General features: G+C 36.4%; 1 protein-coding gene across 9 annotated transcripts in view; it reads right to left on the bottom strand.

Annotated features, from left to right (window-relative positions):
• The window catches only part of DMD (dystrophin), a 2,362,639-nt gene that overhangs the window by 1,440,020 nt on the left and 898,930 nt on the right, over nucleotides 1–23,689 (bottom strand). For all 9 annotated transcript variants that reach the window (XM_070783459.1, XM_070783466.1, XM_070783462.1 and 6 more), the window contains 4 exons: nucleotides 11,084–11,229; nucleotides 6,805–7,017; nucleotides 1,380–1,493; nucleotides 12–167 (listed from right to left, as the gene is read on the bottom strand). In XM_070783459.1, coding sequence (XP_070639560.1) covers nucleotides 12–167; nucleotides 1,380–1,493; nucleotides 6,805–7,017; nucleotides 11,084–11,229 — 629 coding nt within the window. The remainder of the gene's footprint in view (nucleotides 1–11; nucleotides 168–1,379; nucleotides 1,494–6,804; nucleotides 7,018–11,083; nucleotides 11,230–23,689) is intronic.

Genomic DNA, 23,689 nt, shown 5'->3' with positions numbered 1-23,689 from the left:
ATGGGACATACCTGTCGACATATGTAATCCCATTGAGTGTTAAGTTCTCTGAGCTCTGTCTCCAGTCTAGAAGCAAACTCTGGCTCCGCTTCAGTTTTTATTTTCTGTCCACCTTCATTGACACTGTTTAGACTGGGCTGGATTGTCTGAATATCACTGACTAAAAGCTAAGGAAACAATTTAAGTTATCTGAAAAAGTTACCACAACAATTAGAAATGCAACACAGCTACACAGAAACATATAATTAGGAATCATGACACTACACATGAATTTTGCCCTTTAACATCTGAAATATATGCTACAAAAAATGTTCAATTTTTATGGCATGAATGAAATGGGGAATTATATATCTATAGTCTACTTAAATTAGCTGCTGCTGCTGCTGCTAAGTTGCTTCAGTCGTGTCCGAATCTGTGTGACCCAGTGGACGGCAGCCCACCAGGCTCCCCCGTCCCTGGGATTCTCCAGGCAAGAACGCTGGAGTGGGTTGCCATTTCCTTCTCCAATGCATGAAAGTGAAAAGTGAAAGTGAAGTCGCTCAGTCATGTCTGACTCTTCACAACCCCATGGACTGTAGCCTACCAGGCTCCTCTGTCCATGGGATTTTCCAGGCAAGAGTACTGGAGTGGGGTGCCATTGCGTACAAAGTAAATAAACTTAATATTTCATGTTCGAAAACAGTGCAACAATGATGAGCTTTATAAATTACTATTTTTGAAGGAGGTTTGATTTTCCAGCATAGTATGCTGCAGCAGTTTATAGCAAGATGCTGTGAAGGTTATTGATAAAATGGATTTGCTTTTAAAGCTTTTACTCACAAAGAAAGTTCTTGAAAGAGCTAGATTGTTCTCTTCCTACTGCATGACAATGGCATAATAAATATTATTTCAAAATATGTCTTGTATTATACCACAATGTGACATACATGGAAAGAGCAACATCGTTTTACTGACAATCTGTAATAGGATATAACAAGTAGCTCAAAAAAATCATTTACCTTTAGCTTAAACTGCATGCTATATAAAAATAATATTTTAAAGTGAGTGTTGAATAAAAGGCAATATTTTGTCTATTTCTCTCTTATTTAGCCCAGTTTCTCAACCTTGGCACTACTGTCCTTTTGGATGGGGTAATTATTTGTTGTACGGTGCTGTTCTTTGCATAGTAGGATATTAAAATATGTCCCTGACCTCTATCCACTAGAAGCCAACAGCATCTACCCCACCTCAAGTTGAGACAAATGAAAATGTCTCCAGATATTGCTGAATGTCCCCTAGAGGGACAAAATTGCCCCTGGTTCAGAACCACTGATATCATTAAATAATAATTTCCATATCAAAGTCTTCATATAGAGAAGTGTCATATAAAAAAATCTTACCCTGCACTGCTTCAGCTGTTTTTTAAGAATTTCTGAATCTCCAAGGGCAGGCCATTCATCTTTCAAGAAAACATCAACTTCAGCCATCCACTTCTTCAGTGTTTTTATGTGATTCTGGAATCAGAGACCCATTTTAACACATTATTGGGGTGCTGATTTCCCTTGACACAATTCATCATGATGATATGTTTGAACACAAGCCCGCGAACAATTCCCATGGTTGAAGAATATCTCTAAGTAGCTCTTCAGGAAAAGAATATTTCCACTAAGACTGCATTTTTATGGTCTGCTGTATGAGCACTGGCGTATGAAGTCTGCTATTGTTAAAAATAAAAAATTACTACCAAATGTGGTTTTATGATGTTACTCTTGAGAACATTAAATCATATCCCCCTCTAGAGAAATTTTAAGTTACAAAACAACTCATGATAATACTAACAATGTGCCCTTACAGTACATAAAACAAACTATGAACAATAAACTCAATATAATAGTGTCTTTATAGCCTCCCTAAACGTGAACTTCCACAAATTGTTTTCTACAGTTGACAGTTTAAATAGCCCCTCCAGTGGAGAACTTTCATACCAAGATGTTGTCATCTTTAAAGAAAGAAAACTTGTGCTTTTAATTCCTGTTTTGCTCGACCAAGTTGACGTAATGATCAAATGGAAAATGTCATCCTTATTTATTTGTAAATAGCCAAATATAACCCATTAATTTTTTTTCACATAATGCCATTTTTCTTGCTCCTTTTAGGGCTACATTTCAAGTGTGTGGTCTGTCAAACTTCTTTATCTGCCTACAATTCAACTATGCTATCCAGATGAGCTATTTTGTCCCTTCTTAATTAGATTTCTATTCAAAATGTGTGCTAATCAGAAATTTCCCTCTTCAATACGACACATAATAATGACTTTAAAAGCATCTGACTAAATCTAAAGATTTCAGCAGTATTATCTGGCTGACATTTCTTGAATCTAGCTTTGCTCTTTGGCCCATATCGCCACTGTCCTAGTTCAGATCTTACCACTGCCTCCTTGACTACTACGTTAGCTCTTTCTGGTATCTACTTCAGTCTCACCCCATTCTAACCCATTCTCCCCAGTGGTACCAATATTCTTCTCACCTCCTTCTTCTTCTCAAAGTGATGTTTAAAAAAAAACAACATATTATTTTATCTCCCTCCTCTTGAAGTATCAATAATAGTTCCACATTATCATTATGCTTAATCTCATCATGTTTAGATTATAATCCATATTCCAAAGCATGGCATCCAACTCATTCATGATCTACTCTCAGACTACTTCTCCAAACACCTCTTTTATTAATCTCCAGACATAACTTTTACCTCTCCAATATTGAACAACTTTCAGATAATTGAACATGCTGCTCCATTTTGTCAGGAACTCTTTCTCCATCTTTTATTAGGTGCCTAAATTCTACGTGTTCAAGGTGTAGTCAGATAACTCATATCCCAAGAACATATTGCAACTCCTTTTCTCAGGATATGTTGCTTTTCTTCTCTTTCCACTGCCATGTTCTATGCACTGTTTTATTTACTTACCATGCTAGGTTAAATAATGACTCTTTGAGATTTCAGGCCCTTATCCCTGGAAGCTGTGAATATGGTGCCTTACATGGCAAAAAGGAATTTGCATATGTGATTAAGTTAAGGATATCAAGATAAGGAAATGATCCTGGGTTATCCAAATCGACACAATATGATCAAAGGATTCTTATTAAGATAGAAGCAAGAGTGTAAGAGAGAAATTGGGAGGTGCTACACTCCTGGCTTTAAAGATGAAGATGGAAACATGAGCAAGATTGTAGTTTCCCAAAACTAAAAGTGACAAGGCAATAAATTTTCTCCTAAAGCCTCCAGAAAGGACACAGCCCTCTCCATACCTTGATTTTAGCCCACTGAGCCTGATATTGAACTTTTGATACCTAGAACCACAATATATGTGTGCTGTTTCAAGCCACTAAATTTACAGCAACTTATTACAGCAGCAATAGGAAATGGATACACTTTCCTTTCTCCTTTGCCAGACATGGGCTCCTTGATGGCAGGGACCATGTAACTGTACCCTCTTTTGCCACTAGCACAGACAAAAATGTGTTTTTATATGTGTATGTATGTGTATGCATGTATCATATGTTCATAACTTGAGAGTCATCACTGTGGATGTTGTGCTTTAAAAAATAATTTAAAACTGCTAGGTCTTTTGGTTTGTGAAAAGTAAGAAAAAACAACTAAGTAGCTTGACTGGGATTTAAAACCAGAAGTGTGCTATTCCGATGCTTTTACATCATGCTTGCATCAAGCTTCTTTCCAACATTAACATTTTTTGCAATAATTTACCACATAAGAGAAATATCACTTGTATCACCAAATGTTTTAAACTTTAGACTACAGTGCAGTTGTTGGTTTACTAATGCTTGGGTAATTCGGTGGCACTATTCAAACAAATTAAGTCAGTGGAAGTTGGTTTGTGGAAGGCGATGGGATCAATTTTATATATAAAATTACAAGTGAAATATGCTGATGAAATTATGTATATTACATGACAGATAACTTTTTATTTGGTGGTGGTGGTGTAGTCACTAAGTCATGTCTGAATCTTGTGAGACCATGGACTGCAGCCCCCCAGGCTCCTCTGTCCATGGGATTTTCCAAGTAAAAATACTGGAGTGGGTTGCCATTTCCTTCTCCAGGGTATCTTGCTGACCCAGGGATCGAAGCCACGTCTCCTGCGTGGAGGTGGATTCTTTAGCGCTGCATCAACAGGGACGTTCCCTCACCCTATATATATATATATATATATGCACACACACATACACAAACAGATTCAAGGGGTTATATCTGATAGACAGAGCCTGAAGAACTATGGACAGAGGTCTGTAACATTATACAGGAGGTAGTGATCAAAACTATCCCAAAGAAAAAGAAATGCAAAAAGGCAAAATGCTTGTCTGAAGAAGCCTTATAAATAGCTGAGAAAAGAAGAGAAGTGAAAGGCAAAGGAGAAAGGAAAGCTATACCTATCTGAATGTAGAGCTCCAAAGAATAGCAAGGAGAGATAAGAATGCCTTCCTAAGTAAACAATGCAAAGAAATAAAGGAAAATAATAGAATGGGAAAGACTAGAGATCTCTTCAAGTAAATTAGAGATACCAAGGGAACATTTCATGCAGAGATGGGCATAATAAAGGACAGAAATGGTATGGACCTAACAGAAGCAGAAGATATTAAGAAGAGGTGGCAAGAATACACAGAAGAACTATGCAGAAGAGATCTTAATGACCCAGATAACCACAATGGTGTGATCACTCACCTAGAGCCAGACTTCCTGGAACGTGAAATCAAGTGGGATTTAGGAAGCATCACTATGGGTGGGGATGATGGAATTCCAGCTGAGCTATTTCAAATCCTAAAAGATGATGCTGTCAAAGTGCTGTACTCAATATGCCAGCAAACTTGGAAAACTCAGCTCTGGCCATAGGACTGGAAAAGGTCAGTTTTCATTCCAATCCCAAAGAAGGGCATTGCCAAAGAATGTTCAAACTACCACACAATTGCACTCATCTAACAAGCTAGCAAAGTAATGCTTAAAATTCTCCAAGCTAGGCTTCAACACTACATGAACTGAGAATTTCCAGGTGTTCAAGCTGGATATAGAAAAGGCAGAGGAACCAGAGATCGAATTGCCAACATCCGTTGGACCATAGAAAAAGCAAGAGAGTTCCAGGAAAAAAAAAATCTACTTCTGCTTTATTGACTATGCCAAAGCCTTTGACTGTGTGAATCACAAAAAACTGTGGACGTTTCTTCAAGACATGGGAACCAGAACACATTATCCATCTCCTGAGAAATCTGTATGCAGGTCAAGAAGCAAAAGTTAGAACTGGACCTGTAAAACTGACTAGTTCCAAATAGGAAAAGGAGTACTTCCAGGCTATATATTGTCACCCTGCTTATTTAACTTATATGCAGAATATGTATGAAATGCCAGGCTGGATGAAGCACAAGCTGGAATCAAGATTGACAGGAGAAATACCAATAACCTCAGATATGTTGATGACACCACCCTTATAGAAGAAAACAAAGAGGAACTAAAGAACCTCTTGATGAAGGTGAAAGAGGAGAGTGGAAAAGCTGATTTAACACTCAAAAAACTAAGATCATGCCACCAGGTCCTGTCACTTCATGGCAATAGATGGGGAAACAATGGAAACAGTGACAGACTTTATTTTCTTGGGCTCCAAAATCACTGCAGATGGTGACTGCAGCCGTGAAATTACAAGACACTTACCCTTTGGAAGGAAAGCTATGAGAAAACTAGACAGTGTATTAAAAAGCAGAGACATTACTTTGCCAACAAAGATCAGTCTAGTCAAAGCTATGGTTTTTCCATTAGTCATGTATGGGTGTGAGAGTTAGACCATAAAGAAGGCTGAGTGCCGAAGAATTTGGTGCTGTTGAACTGTGGTGTTAGAGAAGACTCTTGAGAGTCCCTTGGACTGCAAGATCAAAGCAGTCCATCCTACAGGAAATCAGTCCTGAATACTCATTGGAAGCACTGATGCTATAGCTGAAGCTCCAATACTTTGGCCACCCGATGCGAAGAACTGACTCATAGGAAAAGACCCTGATACTGGGAAAGATTGAGGGCAGGAGAAGCGGACAACAGAGGACGAGATGATTGGGTGGCATCACCGACTCAGTGGACATGAATTTGAGCAACCTCTGGGAGACAGTGAAGCACAAGGAAGCCTGGCATGCTGCAGTCCATGGGGTCGCAAACAGTTAGACACAACTGAACAACAACAAACACACACACACACACACACACACACACACACACACACACACACTCACTCAGAAAATTCTTTATCACTGAGCCAACAAGCAAGTCCCCCAGCTCTAGATAACATGTTACAATTAAAGCCGACATATGTGAGTTAGCCTGTGTGTGTGTGTGTATATATATATATATATATATTTTTTTTTTTTTACAACCAAAATAACAATGTATTTTTCAGGAAAAAAAAAAAAAAATTCTTGCACTGCAAGCAGTCTCCTGCATCGCAAGTGGATTCTTTGAGACACCAGAGAAGCCTTATTCATAAGCTAAATAATTATTTACAGGATAACAAGACTAAAAAGATAATGGGTTTTGAATTGAGCTGAAAAGTTTTTTTAATTCCTGTTGGTAATGGTGGGAAAAAACTAATTCTAAAGAAAATCAAAGAAACAGAACTCTTAATGCCTTCTTAAAATCAATAGCAAACTACTGTCCTTCGAGATAAATTTGTATCTTTTGGCCTTATCACTGACTTTAAGGGACTATGGCTTTTAATTGTATAACTCATCATTAGGAGAGAAACAAATAAAAATCAATATAAAAAGTAAAATCTTGAATTACCTGAAGTTTTCGGAGTTTGGCCATTTGCTCCTCTAGCTTTTGGCAACGTTCATTCAGCTGGGCAGAGAGTTTCTTCCACCGACCCTCAATGTCTTCAAATTCTGACTGATATCTCTGGCTTATATGAGAGGGTGCTTTCCTTGACATCTCTTTCACAGTGGTGCTGAGATAGTTTAGGTCATTTTGGTGCTCTTGCAGAGAGCCTTGTAAAGCCTCAAAATTAAAAAGAAAGTGCCTTTATACTAATTGATGAATATTAATGAGTTTAATTGTTCAATTTCATTGATGAGTTTCAGATAAATCAAATGTACTTAAAATGAAAGCTATGTGGCTCAAACATTTAAAATAATAAATGATGTAACATCAGATGTGAAATAATTAGCAACTTAAATTCTACTTTCAATCATAAGAATAATTTACACATTATTTAGTAATATTGTATTTATAAATCTATGCCTATTCTTATCAACAAAGTGGAATATATACAAAACTGTATCTTACTAAACAAAGAACTTTAGCTCATCTAATTTTATTACATTTTATTTGTATATTAATAACTGCATTTATGATTCAATTAATGGAGTTTAACTTAATTATAAGTAAACTTAATTATAAGCCTTTAGTAAGATAATTTCTAATCTTCATAGATAAAAATATAACTAAGATTGATATATGTGATAACACAGCTCTGAATAAGTTAAATCATATAGATAGTTTACTCATGCCAGTTAATGGAAGTTTCTTATTTTGTAGTATTACCATGAAATTTTCAGATAATTTTTGGGAGAATTTACAAACATCATTTCACATTTGTACTGTATAATCTATTCCACCCCTTATAATAGGAAGCATATGTTTAGGATTGCTCTATTCAATATTTATTTAAATGTTACTTTCTGGTTATAAATTAATAAAGCTTTAAGATTTTAAAATGGACAAAATACCCATTACATACAACTGTTTTTAGATAAATTTCCAGGTTTTTTTTTTTACTAAATAGCTGATCATATTTTATACTCACATACACATAATATGTAAAACACATAATCTTATGGTTGTATAATATTTACTTCATGATATGTAAGTTATTTTAAATTTATTTTTATTTTATTTATTAAATGTTACACTTGATTATTTACACAATACATAGTATGCACATACATTTTAAGCTAAGCAATTTATTGTGAACCTTGTCCGATGTCATTAAGTAATCTTCAAAAACATAGATTTTAACTGCTTCTGTAGTTCTTTTAACCATTTTTCATTATTACTTGTATAAATTAATTTTAACTTTTCTACTCTTTTCAGTTCAGTTCAGTCACTCAGTCGTGTCCGACTCTTTTTGAGCCCATGGACTGCAGCACACCAGGCCTCCCTGTCCGTCACCAACTCCCAGAGTCTACCCAAACCCATGTCCATTGTGTCGGTGATGCCATCCAACCATCTCATCCTCTGTCGTCCCCTTCTCCTCCTGCCCTCAATCTTTCCCAGCATCAGGGTCTTTCTCAGTGAGTCGGCTCTTTGCATCAGGTGGTCAAAGTATTGGAGTTTCAGCTTCAGCATCAGTCCTTCCAATGAACACCCAGGACGGATCTCCTTTAGGATGGACTGGTTTGATCTCCTTACAGTCCAAGGGACTCTCAAGAGTCTTCTCCAACACCACAGTTCAAAAGCATCAATTCTTCAGCACTCAGCCTTCTTTATAGTACAACTCTCACATTCATATATGACTATCGGAAAAACCATAGCCTTGACCAGACGGACATTTGATGACAAAGTAATGTCTCTGCTTTTTAATATTCAGTCTAGGTCTATCATAACAATCCTTCCAAGGAGCAAGCGTCATTTAATTTCATGGCTGCAATCACCATCTGCAGTGATTTTGGAGCCCAGAAAAATAAAGTCAGCCACTGTTTCCCTATCTATTTGCCATGAAGTGATGGGACCTGATGCCGTGATCTTAGTTTTCTGAATGTTGAGCTTTAAGCCAACTTTTTCACTCTCCTCTTTTACTTTCATCAAGAGGCTCTTTAGTTCTTCACTTTCTGCCATAAGGGTGGTGTCATCTGCATATCTGAGGTTATTGAGATTTCTCCCGGCAATCTTGGTTCCAGCTTGTGCTTCATCCAGCCCAACGTTTCTCATGATGTACTCTGCATATAAGTTAAATAAACAGGGTGACAATATATAGCCTTGACGTTCTCCTTTTCCTATTTGGAACCAGTCTGTTGTTCCATGTCCAGTTCTAACTGTTGCTTCCTGACTTGTATACAGGTTTCTCAAGAGGCAGGTCAGGTGGTCTGCTATTCCCATCTCTTTCAGAATTTTCCACAGTTTATTGTGATCCACACAGTCAAAGGCTTTGGCATAGTCAATGAAGCAGAAATAGATGTTTTTCTGGAACTCTCTTGCTTTTTCCATGATCCAGTGGATGTTGGCAATTTGATCTCTGGTTCCTCTGCCTTTTCTAAAACCAGCTTGAACATCAGGAAGTTCACGATCCACGTATTGCTGAAGCCTGGCTTGGAGAATTTGAGCATTACTTTACTAGTGTGTGAGATGAGTGCAATTGTGCAGTAGTTTGAACATTCTTTGGCATTGCCTTTCTTTGGGATTGGAATGAAAACTGACCTTTTCCAGTCCTGTGGCCACTGCTGAGTTTTCCAAATTTGCTGGCATACTGAGTGCAGCACTTTACTTATTTTACACATGATAGTGTGTACCTCTTAATCCCATGCTCTCAATTTGCCCCTCTCTCCTCTGGCAACCACTGGTATATTCACTATATCTGACTGTTTTCTTATATTCATTTATGTATAATTTATTTTTGCAATTTCATATGTAAAATGATATCCCATTCTGTAAATTTGTACATCCTTTTCAATTTGAGCTACAGTTTTGAGCTACAGTTTTTCATAGTAATAATAGTCATCATTTCTTTTTATGGTGACTACCTGATTAATGACTTACTCAGACAGATGTTTTCCTTCTTTTGTTTTTCTTTAGGATTGGCTCTGGTACTTTTACAATGCTGTGATCACTTCCACTGATTTTTGTGCTTCCCCATCATATATATGTAAAGAGTTTTATTAAAATTTTCTACAAAATTTATGCCTATTAAAACGTTTTTGAATTTTTAATCTACGTAGTAGTTTGCTTTGGTGTAACATTTGACACAAGGTTCTGACTTCATTGTTTTCAGTAAGTTAATAATTCAGTTTCTCAATAATAGTTATAATTTTCCCTTCATCACTGCTTTATGAATGGAAATATACTCTTTCATTCATCTGTGTACCATTTCTTATATACTTAACCCACTCCCCTAATTGCTATACCTGTGTACTGCTGTGTTCTTTTACATTTATAGTTCTATTAAGTCACAGAACTCTCGAAGTAAAATTTAAAATTATTCCAGGTGTTGTGAATAACAACATAAAAAGGAAAAAAGATTAAACAGTTATAGTTTGCTTTGTATTATAGAAGAGGAAATGGTTTAATTAGGATGATGTATACTGGGAAATGTTTAGAGATTTCTTTGAAGAAATACTTCTAAAATTATTTTTTTAATAAATAATATTCAATTCCCAAAACAGAACTCCTGATACAACAAAGTTAAAGTTTTAACTTGTTTTCTTAATTCAGAAAACGTGGACATATTATCTCAGCTCTTAAAATATAATACACAAATGTGTTTTAATGCCTTACAAAATAAAATGTGATTAGATATACACCACAGGTTTTTCAGAATTAGTAGGAAAGCATCCTAAAATCTCATACAAATTACATCTTTCATTTTCAATATTAGCATTTTATTTCCTAATATAAAACTGTTAAAATACACTTAATAGAACTCCAAAAACTAATTATAATATTACATAAAATGAGTTTAAATTAAAACTAATTTTAAAACTACATTAATTTTACTACTTTCTGGTTGGAAATATGAGCTATAAGTCAGCAAGCAAAGGGGAGGAAATAATACCAGAGCTTTTATAATAATCAAAATCTATGTTTCTGAAAATACACACTAAGCAAGAAAGAATATATTTCATGCATAGATCATATCATTGTCTTCAAAGACGGAATCTTTATCTTAAGGAGAGAGGCACAAATACATTAAATATTATGCTTTTATAGCCTTCATTTTTTCAGCTGGCCAACTGTCATACTTGCCACGATTATTTTAATTCTAGTATTGTATTAAAGTTATAACAATGTGACTGCTTGATAGATGAGCAAGACTTGAGAGATGTATCAAGATTTATAAAAAGTCACAGACCTGTAACTCCTCAAGTCTCTGCTCCATGATCTCGTATTCAGTGACAGTAACCTGAGGTATCGAGAGTTTGGTTTCTGACTGTTGGATCCACGTGAGGATGGTACTCATGGTCTCCTGATACCGCACGGTGGGTAAAGTGTCCAAAACTTTATCAAAAGGGGAAAAAACAGAGAAACATTTAACCATTTAAAATTTTGTTACTTGTCTTTCTAAGTTGCCAGAAAACTCAATCATACTAATTATAAATATTAACAAAACGTGAAAATCTGAAAATATAGAGTAGAATATGATTATGACAGAAACTATGCATATATGGCATTCAATCTTGCAAGATTTGCATGGTTAAATGAATGCTTTTTAAGTTGAAGAAATGGAGCAACAGAGTAACTTGTCCAAAAATGGAGCAACAGAGAGGCTGAGTAAGTTGTCCAAGGTAACACAGATGGTTGTTCGATAATCCAAGTAGATAGAGTTCATGTATATTTGACTTTGAAGGCTATCCTCTTTCTATATTATTTGCCTTGAGGGAAAATAGTACCATTATCTACAGCAAATGATATTTTAAATTATATCATTTCATATCTTATCTTACTAAAGAAACAATTTTTGTGTGCTCAATGTGTGTCAGAAACCTTAATAATGATCACACATATTATGACTCTTAATTCTTACAATAAACCTCTGAGACATGCATTTTTATTCCATTTACATTTGAGGAAACCGAGGTTATAAAAGAAAGCCAACTGATTTGCTCACAAACATCTAGTAAGTGTCATAGCCAGGATTTTCAGCCAAGATTATTTAATTTTTGGGGGGGTTCAGGATGAGGAGCACGTGTACACCCATGGTGGATTCATGTTGATGTATGGCAAAACCAATACAATATTGTAAAGTAAACAACAAAAAAAATTAAGTCACACCCGCCAACAAACAATGCATTTTCTCTAACATGTGTATATATATGTATACACACATACATTCATTCCAATTATATATAGGGAATAAAAGTATATATGGGAAAGTACAATGTGTGCATTGTGTATAGTTATATATGCTTAAAATCTAAAATGCATGTTTATATATACTATTTATTATTATATATTATTTTCTATTTTACACACACACCCATACAGATTATGTGACTAGTAGCTATACTGACCATGTTCAAGGTGGAGAATTTTGTTAGAAAACTGGAAATGATAAAAATGATTTTAAGTGGTTTAAGGAGGTTAAAAAAGAGATTATACTAAACATGCAATAAGTGAAAAGTAACAAAACAGTGGATGGGTTTCAAAGCAGATTAGATAAAGCTAAACAGAGAATTAGTAAACCTGAAGATAGGCCAGAAATAAATTATATATATATATATATATATATATATATATATATATATATATATGGAATGAAGCATGGAGGGACAAAAGAACGGAAAATAAAGATGAGAGAATTAAAGACATAGAAAAAAACAGCAAAATGAACATAAATGTATCCTAGAATCACAGAGAGAGATGTGGGACAGAAGCCATATTTGAAGAGATAATGGCTGAGAATTTTCCTAAATAGATAAAGCCACAGTGCAAAATACTAGCTCAAATCACTAGATCAAATGACATTATTTAAACCATATTATTTTTAACAGATAGCATATGGGTTTCACTTCCATATACCAATTCCTTCTAAACTAAAGGAGAAGAATGTAGGAAAGTATTTTGCATGCTAATCAGTGGGGTTTTCAAATGGAAAGTACATTTTTAGAAAGTGTGTTAGAGAGGGATACTGAGAATTGCACTCAACGGACTTCTATTTATTTGTCCGTTCATGCCCAAATGTATTTTTAGAGGCCTTTGTCAATCTGAGCACTTTTGATTTCATACGGAAGGACGTCAAAAGGTCTCTGGTACTTTAGACCTCCCTGCTTTCTTTCATACAAATAATGTGTTTCTGTCTCTACGGACGAGATACATTTGAATGCTAGGTAATTATTTATAAAAACAAAGATGAATCTCAGGAATAGTACTGAAGTAAAGGACTACTTAGTTATGATGAAGCAAAGAGTTAGAAGGAGATGGGTGTATGGGTAGAGACGCGGAGGAGGTATGTTGAACTGAACAGTGCTACTTTCCCTTGGGGCAGTGATTGGGAAACAACATTTATTAGAAGCGTGCCACGGGTGATATGCATTTTATCCAGTTCCATTTTATCCAGATGATTAATATATGTCAGGAGAGAAAGATAAGTATATAAAGTGTTGATAAAAATTTTAGGATTACTTTTATTTGAAAAAGATCAACAGGTTCTTCTATGAACATCAAACAGAACTGCTTCTCCCTTCTGTTTGTACAGAAACAGCCTGTGTAGCATGACAATTAGCAAGTCTGATTTTGCAGTTCAGTAAGCCTGTGCCTTGGAATTGGTTCTCCATTCACTAGCTTTGGCAAATTACTTAACATTGGAGCATCTTTGACCTCATTTATAAAAACAGGGATGGAGATACTTTGGGGAGAATTAATGGAAGTCATTTATTATGTCTTCATTCAGCCAATATTTATTCAGTGCTCTGAGCACCAGGGAAGCAAGAAGTAAAAATTTTAAAAGCAAAGTCTTGGCTTTCATGATGCGCAAAATCTAATTGGTGAGTTAGGAAATTAACAAACAAATCAAGAGACTGTATGACTAATAGTAATAAATGGGGAAATCAGTAGAAATAAGTGGGGAAGATCCTTCTGCAAAATGCAATAAAAAGGAATTTAAGATAGAGAATTAGATATGGAAATCTTGGGGTAAATGAGGATTTACACAAGGGTTGGTGAGTAATCAACAGATTAGCAATGGAAGCCACTATCATCTTCAAGATCAGAGAGACAAAGGGAGGAGGTGTGAGACTGCGTCACAAGAAACCAATAATTGGAACCACCCAGTAGGAGCTGAATTCACAGGGGTCTTCTCTTTGGGGATGCAGAGTCCTTGAGGTATACTGTTTCCAGAGGGGGCTACAAATGGAGGATTCATTCTCAGGCAGTGATGGAGATGCACCCTTAAACAATGAGAGGGGAAGAGAATATTGTAGATTCTCTCCTCTTCTCACCTTCAGTATCCTCCAAGTGTCTTCCACTGACTAAATCAAGCAGGTAGCCAATTTAAACGAAGAATCCTAGGAAGTGTAGTTTTCATGGGACGAGCAGGGAATGACACTGAGAACAACAGAGAGACAAAATATCTCCCTGGAGATGATGGTGAGGGTGGACATGGAGGGAGGGAAAGGAATTCGATAGGAGCAATCAAGTACATCAGTGGTTTTAGCAATATTCCATTTCTTAAGTAGTTCAGTATGCAGTGCAGATTTCTATTTTTTCATTATTTGAAAAAAGCCTATATGTTACAAAAACTCTTTGAATAAAAATATAAAATAAAATTAAAAAGGATAGAAAGTGACTAGATAGTGAATAAAAAGTCCTCTCCTTGGAAGCACCACTTGAAAACAGACTTAAAAGCACTGAAGGAAGGAGCCTTATGAATACAGAAGGAAAGGTTTCCAGGTAATGTTAAGTCTCTGGAGGAGGAAATGGCAAACCACTCCAGTATTCTTGTGTGGAGAATCACATGGACAGAGGAGCATGGTGGGCTACAGTCCATAGAGTTGGATACAACTGAAGTGACTTAGCACAATTACAAGTCTAACAGTCCAAAATGGGAGAACACAGCAAGTGTAGCAAGAAGAAAGTGAGCAAAGTAGAGTGTGGGGTGATAATAGGGCAGGGGAGTCGTTGGGAACTATGACCACAGAAGGCCTCTGTAGACCTTAATAAGATGCCACATTTTATTCTAAATTTGTCTCTATATTTGCTTATTACTGAATCCACTGCTGGGTACATAGTATATTTGCTATTATTAGTAGCTAGAAGGGAGATGCAAGATAACAAGAAAGTGAAAAGGACACACTCAGGGCTAAGCAGAAAACTGTAAGAGTTTAACACAAAGTTTCATCTAGGTTAATAATACTCAATAGAGACACTCATGTTCTTTCATTTGCGGAGAGGGAGTAGTTTCCTTTGAACGAATCTTATATTTGAGAGAACCAGATACATAGCCAAACCAAAGATATTGCTCTAAAATAATTTATACACACACACAAAATGTTCACACATGAACACATAGTATGCAAGCATGTGAATATTCTAACACACACACAGAGTGAATTTGAAAGTTTTTCCCACTGTATCCTACAAAGAGAGTTATGATCAGATGAAAAATCAAATCATAATAGATAAAGAATTGAAACATGTAAGATATCATGTAAGAAACGAGTTGCCAGTCCAGGTTCGATGCACGATACTGGATGCTTGGGGCTAGTGCACTGGGACAACCCAGAGGGATGGTATGGGGAGGGAGGAGGGAGGAGGGTTCAGGATGGGGAACACATGTATACCTGTGGCGGATTCATTTTGATATTTGGCAAAACTAATACAATTATGTAAAGCTTAAAAATAAGATAAAATTAGAAAAAAATAAAATAAAAATAAAATAAAATTAAAAAAAAAACAACAACAAAAAAGGGAAATGGTATCAGAAAATATCAAATTGTTTTGTTTAGGTTTATTTAAACAGCCTCGTTTCAGTACTGGATAATACTAAAATGCCATGGACGGAGAAGCCTGGTAGGCTACAGTCCATGGGGTCTCAGAGTCAGACATGACTGAGCGACTTCACCAATACTTAGTGGTCATTTAAATATATATATGAGGCATACTTTATTATATTACACAGCTTATTAACTATGTATTTGGAAAAGTGTTTATACTGAGGATAACCTTGGTATTAGTAGTATCCTGGGGAAAGACTGTAAGTGTAATTGTACCTACATTAAATGAGGAAATAAAGATTTTCAGATTTGTTAGCATATTACCAAAGTGATAAGGTAGCATAGCACAATACAAGTAAAAAAATGGTTACTTAACATATTTTATAATGCTACAGATTGTCCAAACCTCAGTCAGCATCCACCTACATGTAATAGATCAAAGGAGGGAGGAAAGCAGATCGATCAATTGATCGATAGATAGATAATCAGACAAAATGCCATAAAGTGAAAAAATCCATTATTTTCAGCACAGAGCACCACACAACAAAAATCCCTAAAATCCAAAAGATGAACACAGAAATGTTCTAAATTATTAAATGATACATTTGATCAATCTTTCTCCTATTAACTAACAGAATTCTAGCTAAATGTTAGGAAATAACGACACCTTGGTATTACTATTTTTTCCTTCTGTTAATTTAAACAATATGTTAACAAAGCATGCATTATCTTGCATTAGTCAATGAATAATTTACATCACACAAAGTCTCAGGTTCTCTTCAAAATCCTGATGAAGTACTCAATCCAGACCACCACTGCATGTGGGCTCTACATACCATGCTGCATGGATGGAAAATCTTATTCTGTATTCTGACTGGGGATATTTGGACACTTCTTTTCCTCGTTATCTGCATCCTGAGTAAACGCCCTGGCTGTTTCACAGGTGCGATGCTTTGAGGAGAGCTAGAACTAAAAGGACTCTGTTGGAGAGGGAGAGGGTGGGAAGATTTGGGAGAATGGCATTGAAGTATGTATAATATCATATATGAAACGAGTCACCAGTCCAGGTTCGATGCACGATACTGGATGCTTGGGGCTGGTGCACTGGGACGGCCCAGAGGGATGGTATGGGGAGGGAGGAGGGAGGAGGGTTCAGGATGGGGAACACATGTATACCTGTGGTGGATTCATTTCGATATTTGGCAAAACTAATACAATATTGTAAAGTTTAAAAATAAAATAAAATAAAAAAAAAAAGGAGACCTAGCAAGTCCATAGTTTCTGAACTGCCTACCTCACTACCCCTGTATGGGTTCATCAACCAGGAAATCCTTACATCTGAAGAGCTGTGGGAATAGTTACCCAATGGGCTCCAATCTCACCTTCCAGTCCACTTCACTTCTAAGGGAGGCCCTGATTTATCTTCCCTTTTTTAGCTTCCTTCTGATCTTTCAGTTTAATGAGAAGGGAAATATTTCAGTTTCTGAACTGTTGATCTTTTTCTGTATAACTGCTTCTGATCAGTATTCCGATGCAAGACGTCAAGTCCTCCCGCTGAGAGCTAAAGTAAACTCCCACTCTATTCTGAGAGAAGACAGGGCAACTTGCAGAAAGATCAAATGCCTTTGTTAGTATCTCAGAGGTAACTTATTTAGCTCAAGCAAAAACCCACACAAGGAAAGAGCCTTCCTAGCCTCTCCATGTGTAATTTTGCTTCCTTTCAATCTTTCTTTGTTTCTCAGTGTCTAAAAATGCAAAACTGATGTATGATTTTATATCACAGCATAAAATCCATCAGCATGGTCTCAGTTTTCTCCTGTTAATGTCTGGAACACTCTCCATGGCTCTTAAGAAGTCCTTCTAGACTGTTGACCTCTCTAGGCTCACTTTGCACAACTCTCTGTCTCTGTGCTCCATGGACACAGGACTTCTGTCGTTCTTAGCTAGCCAGCACCTACTACCCTTAGTCTCACTAATTCCTTCTCATCTTTCAGCTTCTGTGTCCACCAGGTCATTCTCAAGGAAATCTTCTCAGATCTTCCCAGCCCGGATAAGGTTTCTTTATTTAGTTTCAGAGGCCTGGCCTTAGACTTTTCCATCCAAACACGCATCTCAGATGTATAAAAATAGCCATGATTTTGTGATTAATGGCTGCATCTTTCCCAGGATTACAAGCGTGATGAGACCAAGGAACACATGGTTTTAGTTTAGTGACCTATCCCCAGTGACCACTATCTTGCCATGCAAGGACTCAGTATTCGTTGAACAAATGACTGCAGGTTAAAGAGTATAACCTTGAGCATAAAAACAGAATGCTTTGCCAGCAACATAGAAGGAAACCTGTGTTTGGTGAAGCATAGAATTTGAACATGAGAAGAAAGAATTTACCTGGAGAATTCAGACTATTAAGTCTTTCTAATTCCTATGGAGCCTTCTAAATTCTGAATAGCTCAAATTGACTTTCTTATTTTTATCTCTCTTATCCTTTCTCACTGCAGTGGTTTCTAGATTACTAAGGTAGATTTTCTTTAACTCCAATGATTTTTTTTTTCTGGAACAATTCATTTCTGAATTTAAAATTTATTAGTCTGGATAAAAATGAACAAACAGCAAAGAAAACATATAGTGTGCCTCACATTGTAAAGACAGAGAAAGAGAGGATGAGACAATGCACACACACACGTGTTTTTGTTTTCTCCTGGAATTCTTTTGAAAAGGGAAAATATCATGATCTAAATTCTACCATTTTGAAATTGGATAAAGCAACAATTTTTATCACAGTCTAACCAGGAATGTTAGATTTATATGGAAATATGAGCACCACAGCATAAAAAAAAGTCTCTCTCTCTCTCTCTCTGGCTCAGTGGTAGAGAATCCACCTGCCAATGCAAGAGTGTTGTGTTAGTCGCTCAGTCGTGTCCGACTCTTTGCGACCCCATGGACTGTAGCCTGTCAAGCTCCTCTGTCCATGGAATTTCCCAGGCAAGAATACTGGAGTGGGTTGCCATTCCCTTCTCCAGAGGATCTTCCAGACCCAGGGATCAAACCTGGGTCTCCTACATTGCAAGCAGATTCTTTGCCATCTGAGCCACCAGAGAAGCCCCATACCCTCAGAAGGTGCTCAATATTTGCTGAATGGATGAATGTTCTAAGAAAACAAGTACTTGCCTCAATCCCCCAACAGGCATAGTATATAAAATTCATAACAGCATAATTTATAATTACAAAAATCAGAACCCACATGCCCAGAGAATAGCTATGCAAATTAGAAATTAATGACACCATAAAATGCTAAGTAGCCATTAAACATTAAAAGTTTACTGAGAATATTTATAAACCTAGTGAAGAAATAGATGCAGGTTCAGTCCCTGTGTTGGGAAGATCCCTTGGAGAAATAAATGGCAACCCACTCCAGTATTCCTGCCTGGGAAATCCCATGGACAGAGGAGCCTGGTGGGCTACAGTCCATAGGGTCACAAAGTCAGACATGACTTAATGACTAAACAACCACAACAACTCTCTCTCATATACATGAGAAATATCTGTGTATATTTAATATTTACTGTATTACATATGATTTATTAATTTATTATTTCAAGTATTTATTGATTGTCAATTATCTTTTGGCCTCTATACCTTTTAGGAATGCAATAATGAGGACAAGAGAGTTTTTGAATTCATTAATTTCATATTTTACTCATGGATCCAGATACTATTCTGTGAAAGTCAAAGTCACTCAGTCATGTCCAACTCTTTGTGACCCCATGGACTATACAATCCATGGAATTCTCCAGGCCAGAATACTGGAGTGGGTAGCCATTCCCTTCTCCAGGGGATCTTCCTGACCCAGGGATCAAACCCAGGTCTCCCACAATACAGGCAAATTCTTTACCATATGAAGCTTCTATGGTGGCTCAGATTTTACTCATGGAGCCAGATACTTTTCTAATATAGTTTTGATCAAATTGTAATTAATTTTAGAAAAGAGAAATATAGAGTAGTATGACAGTGAATAATAGGAACATCATATATAGACTGAGAGCTTATAAGGATTAACTTTTGAAGAAAGATATGAATGAATAAGAATTAGCTATGCTAGGGCTCCTGGGAGAATTCTATACGCAAGATCTAAGGTAGGAAAGCCTATGCTGTCTTCAGTACATGAGACAGCAATATGGAGTAAGAAGAATAGAAGCATGAATGAGGCTGTAATTTGAGGCAGGCAATGTCCATATTATGCAGGGCCATTGAGGCACCTTTAAAGTCAGAGCAAATGGAATTCATTGAACATATTACACACACAAAGTGTTATGGCTACATTTTCCTTCAGAAAGACAATTCTGGTTGAAATGTAGAATACAGGTTTCTCAGTATCAAGAATGAACATAGGGGAGATAATTTAGTGGTCCAGGCAAAAAACCATAGTAGTTTGGAGTTATGTTATGATAATAAATATGAAGTTTGGATGTGAGTGCTATTTAGGAGATAAAAAACACAGACATGGAAATGGGAGAGGGAGTGGGTGGAGAACAGGGAATATCAATGATGATTCTGAGTCTCCTGATGGTGCAACTCCACAAGTATTGGTTCTTTTCTGTGATGTTAGAGGGACCAAGAAGGAAGTGATTGATTTCATAGCTGCCCACCAAGAGCTTATCATTCTGGAACTTACTGGGATGTCTAGATAAAAAAGGTTAAGGAAGTAGTGGGACATATGAATCTAGGACTTAGAGGCTAGGTCTGCAGATAAAATGTATGACTCTTAATTTATAAGATAAAATTAAAGCCACATATATTTTATTCATGATTGCCTCCTAGATGTAAAAATGAATTAATTGGCCAATGTGATTTACCTTGTAGCAGCTGAACAGTGATTATAAACCACACGGTTTAACAGTGATTATAAAACACATAGTTGATCTCATTTAAACTAGACATAATGGAGAATACTAGTGAAGGATTATTAATTCTGTTTCAGATTAAAGTGAAAGAAAACAGTCTGGTGCAGAAGCTAGTTGCACCTGAGGGCGATCTTAGTATAAGCTGCTCTACCTACCAGTCAGTGAGATGTGTGTGGATGCTGCCCTTGTGATTCCAATACGGTGGCAGAACTAGCCCTACCCCATCGAGAGAAATCCCGATCTTTTATGGATAGAAATAGAGCTTAAAACTCAACTGATACTTCTTGCTCTTTACTGAAAGCAATAAGACAATAAGCATATTCAATTTAATAACCAACCATCCTAAAAATTCATAAGAGTTCTATTGGCATCATTTGGCCCAGCCCAGGCCCTTGAAAAACTGACTGGGTATTTAACATTTAGCTATATATTGCTTATAAATCATGCATCTTAAAGATTCTTACCACAGTTTCCACAATTCTATTTGCTAAAGTGCCATTTAAAAATACAGATACCTTCTTAATGTTTTATGACAAAGGAAATATATCCTACAAAATTAAAGTTAATCCAAGTGATGGTAGTTTTGGAAGCATGTGTTGTGGATTATTGGGAAAGTAAACGTTAAGGGTTGCCATGTTGTATACCCTACCTATCCTGAAAGGTTAAAAAAAGTCCCATTTATCCCCAGTCCATCAGTGTAGTCATGTGAAGGATGGTGATGACCAAGTACGATCAAATTGACATCTAAAAATGTCTTCTGTATTTTTTGTTTAAAAATTCCTCTGCTTTATCCAATTGACTTAAAAGTGTGTGGGGCTTCAGGGAATAGAAAGGAGAGGTGAGCAAAGGAGAGCCCAGACAAGGCAAGATTATTTCATTATTAACTAAAAAAAAGAGAGCCATGTGTGGAACTAAATACTGTATTTTCTGATACACACACGTCTGTGTCAAGGGGTAAAGAATTCTAACTGAAAAGCAAGGTAAACAGATCTACTTTGAAAATTTAGATTTGTTTTCACATTGTAAAACAGAGTAATCACAATAATGCTGGGATCTCAGAACAGTAGGTTATATATGGAACTTTTTTGATAAAGAATCACAACTATATCTCCCACCAAAAAAATGTTGAAACAAAACTACTCAGAGAAAAGAAAGGTACTTAAATGTCACAGAAATGATAGAAGGGAGAGAAAGAATATAGAACTGTGCTGTCCAATAGGGTAGCCACTAGATACAGATGTCTAGTGAACACTTCAAATGTGCTTAGTCTGAATAGAGATGTTCTACAAGTGCAAAGAGACACCAGATTCTGAAACTTTAGCACAACAATAATGTAGAAATATGCCTATAATTTTAAATTTCTGTTTCTATGGTAAAATGATAATATTTGGATGTATCTGTTCAAAGAAAATGTGCAATTAATTGTTTCTTAATATGACTACTAGGAAATTTTAAATTACATATATGTCTTATATTTCTATTAGGCGGTGCTTACATAGAAGATGGGGAAAGTAATCCATTTGGAGAGAGAAAGAGAATATTTATTAGCAGTCTGGAGAGTGACATCATTTAAAAACATTGACACTTCTGCTGTGAATATGAAATTGACTGCAATTTAAAGTTTCCATCACTTATAAGTAGAAATTACTGATGACTTGTATGAGTTCTGTGTGTATGTGTAGAAGCTAACTGAACCAACAGCACTTCCTACTTCTTTGATATAGCTACTTTGGAAAAACTTTTGAGTTGAAGTTCTCTTTCTTTTTATTCCATATCAAATATACTCCAACTTCTTCCCCATCCCTCATAGCTAAAAGAATGACAGAGAAACAATGTAACCAAAAACGACCTTGTGCAATTCTAAACCTTATTAAATAACATAAACCATGACATAGTACCAGCATTTCTTTAAAATGTGAACACTGGCAGAAGATGCCTGCTGAGAAAGAAAAGGGAACTCACAGTGATTAACATACTATTGTGATGATTAACTAGTATGTTAATCAACAGTGATTAACATACTATTGATATGAACCGTCCTTGGGAAGGAGGTGGGAGGGGGGTTCAGGATGGGGAACACATGTACACTCATGGCTGATTCATGTCAATGTATGGCAAAAACCACTACAGTATTGTCAAGTAATTAGCCTCCAATTAAAACAAATAAATTACTTTTAAAAAAAGACTTAGCAAAACAACACATCACAAGTATGGAAACTTGAATTTCCAAAACCAACATATAAGTTATTTACTTAGTTTGACATCAAAGGTCTTTTGTGATTGGAATCCAATGAACTTTCAGCCCGAAGTCCCATCATCATAAATACCCTATTTATCAAACAAAACCTGTCACTAATGTCAAGTCTTTGTACTTATGCCATTCCTTCTGCTAAAAGTTCCTGCTGCTCACACTTCATTCCCATGAAGGGTCCCAGATGTGTTCTGACACGAGCAAAGCATATGGGTTTCTAGGGATTTTATCCAAGATCACCTCAGAATTTTTTTAAAAGCCATGTCTCCAATGAATCCCCATCCTTATGATGACGTGACCCTTAGGGCATAAAGCAAAGAGGAACTAACGAGCCTCCATCAAGGTGAAAGAGGAGAGTAAAAAAGCTGGCTTAAAACTCAACATTCAGAAAATGAAGATCATGGCACCTGGTCCCATCACTTCATGGCAAATAGATGGGGAAAGAGTGACAGTTTTCTTGGGCTTCAAAATCACTGAAGACAGTGACTGCAGCCATGAAATTAAAAGACGCTTGCTCCTTGGAAAAAAAGCTATGACAAACTTAAATGGTGTATTAAAAAGCAGAGACATCATTTGCTGACAAAGGTCTGTTTAGTAAAAGCTATGGTTTTTCCAGTATTCATGCATGGATGTGAGAGTTGAACTATAAAGAAAGCTGAGCACCAAAGAATTGATGCTTTTGAACTGTGGTGCTGGAGAAGACTCTTACAAGTCCCTTAGACTTCAAGGAAATCAAACCAGTGAATCCTCAAGGAAATCAATCCTGAATATTCATTGGAAGGACTGATACTGAAGCTCCAATATTTTGGCCACCTAATGGGAAGAGCCAACTCATTAGAAAAAACCCTGATGCTGGGAAAGATGGAAGGCAGGAG

The sequence above is a fragment of the Bos indicus genome, chromosome X, assembly GCF_029378745.1.
Source record: "Bos indicus isolate NIAB-ARS_2022 breed Sahiwal x Tharparkar chromosome X, NIAB-ARS_B.indTharparkar_mat_pri_1.0, whole genome shotgun sequence".
Classification (NCBI taxonomy): domain Eukaryota; kingdom Metazoa; phylum Chordata; class Mammalia; order Artiodactyla; family Bovidae; genus Bos; species Bos indicus.
Note: the sequence above shows the minus strand (reverse complement) of the source record. Positions and strands in the feature narration are given on the sequence as shown.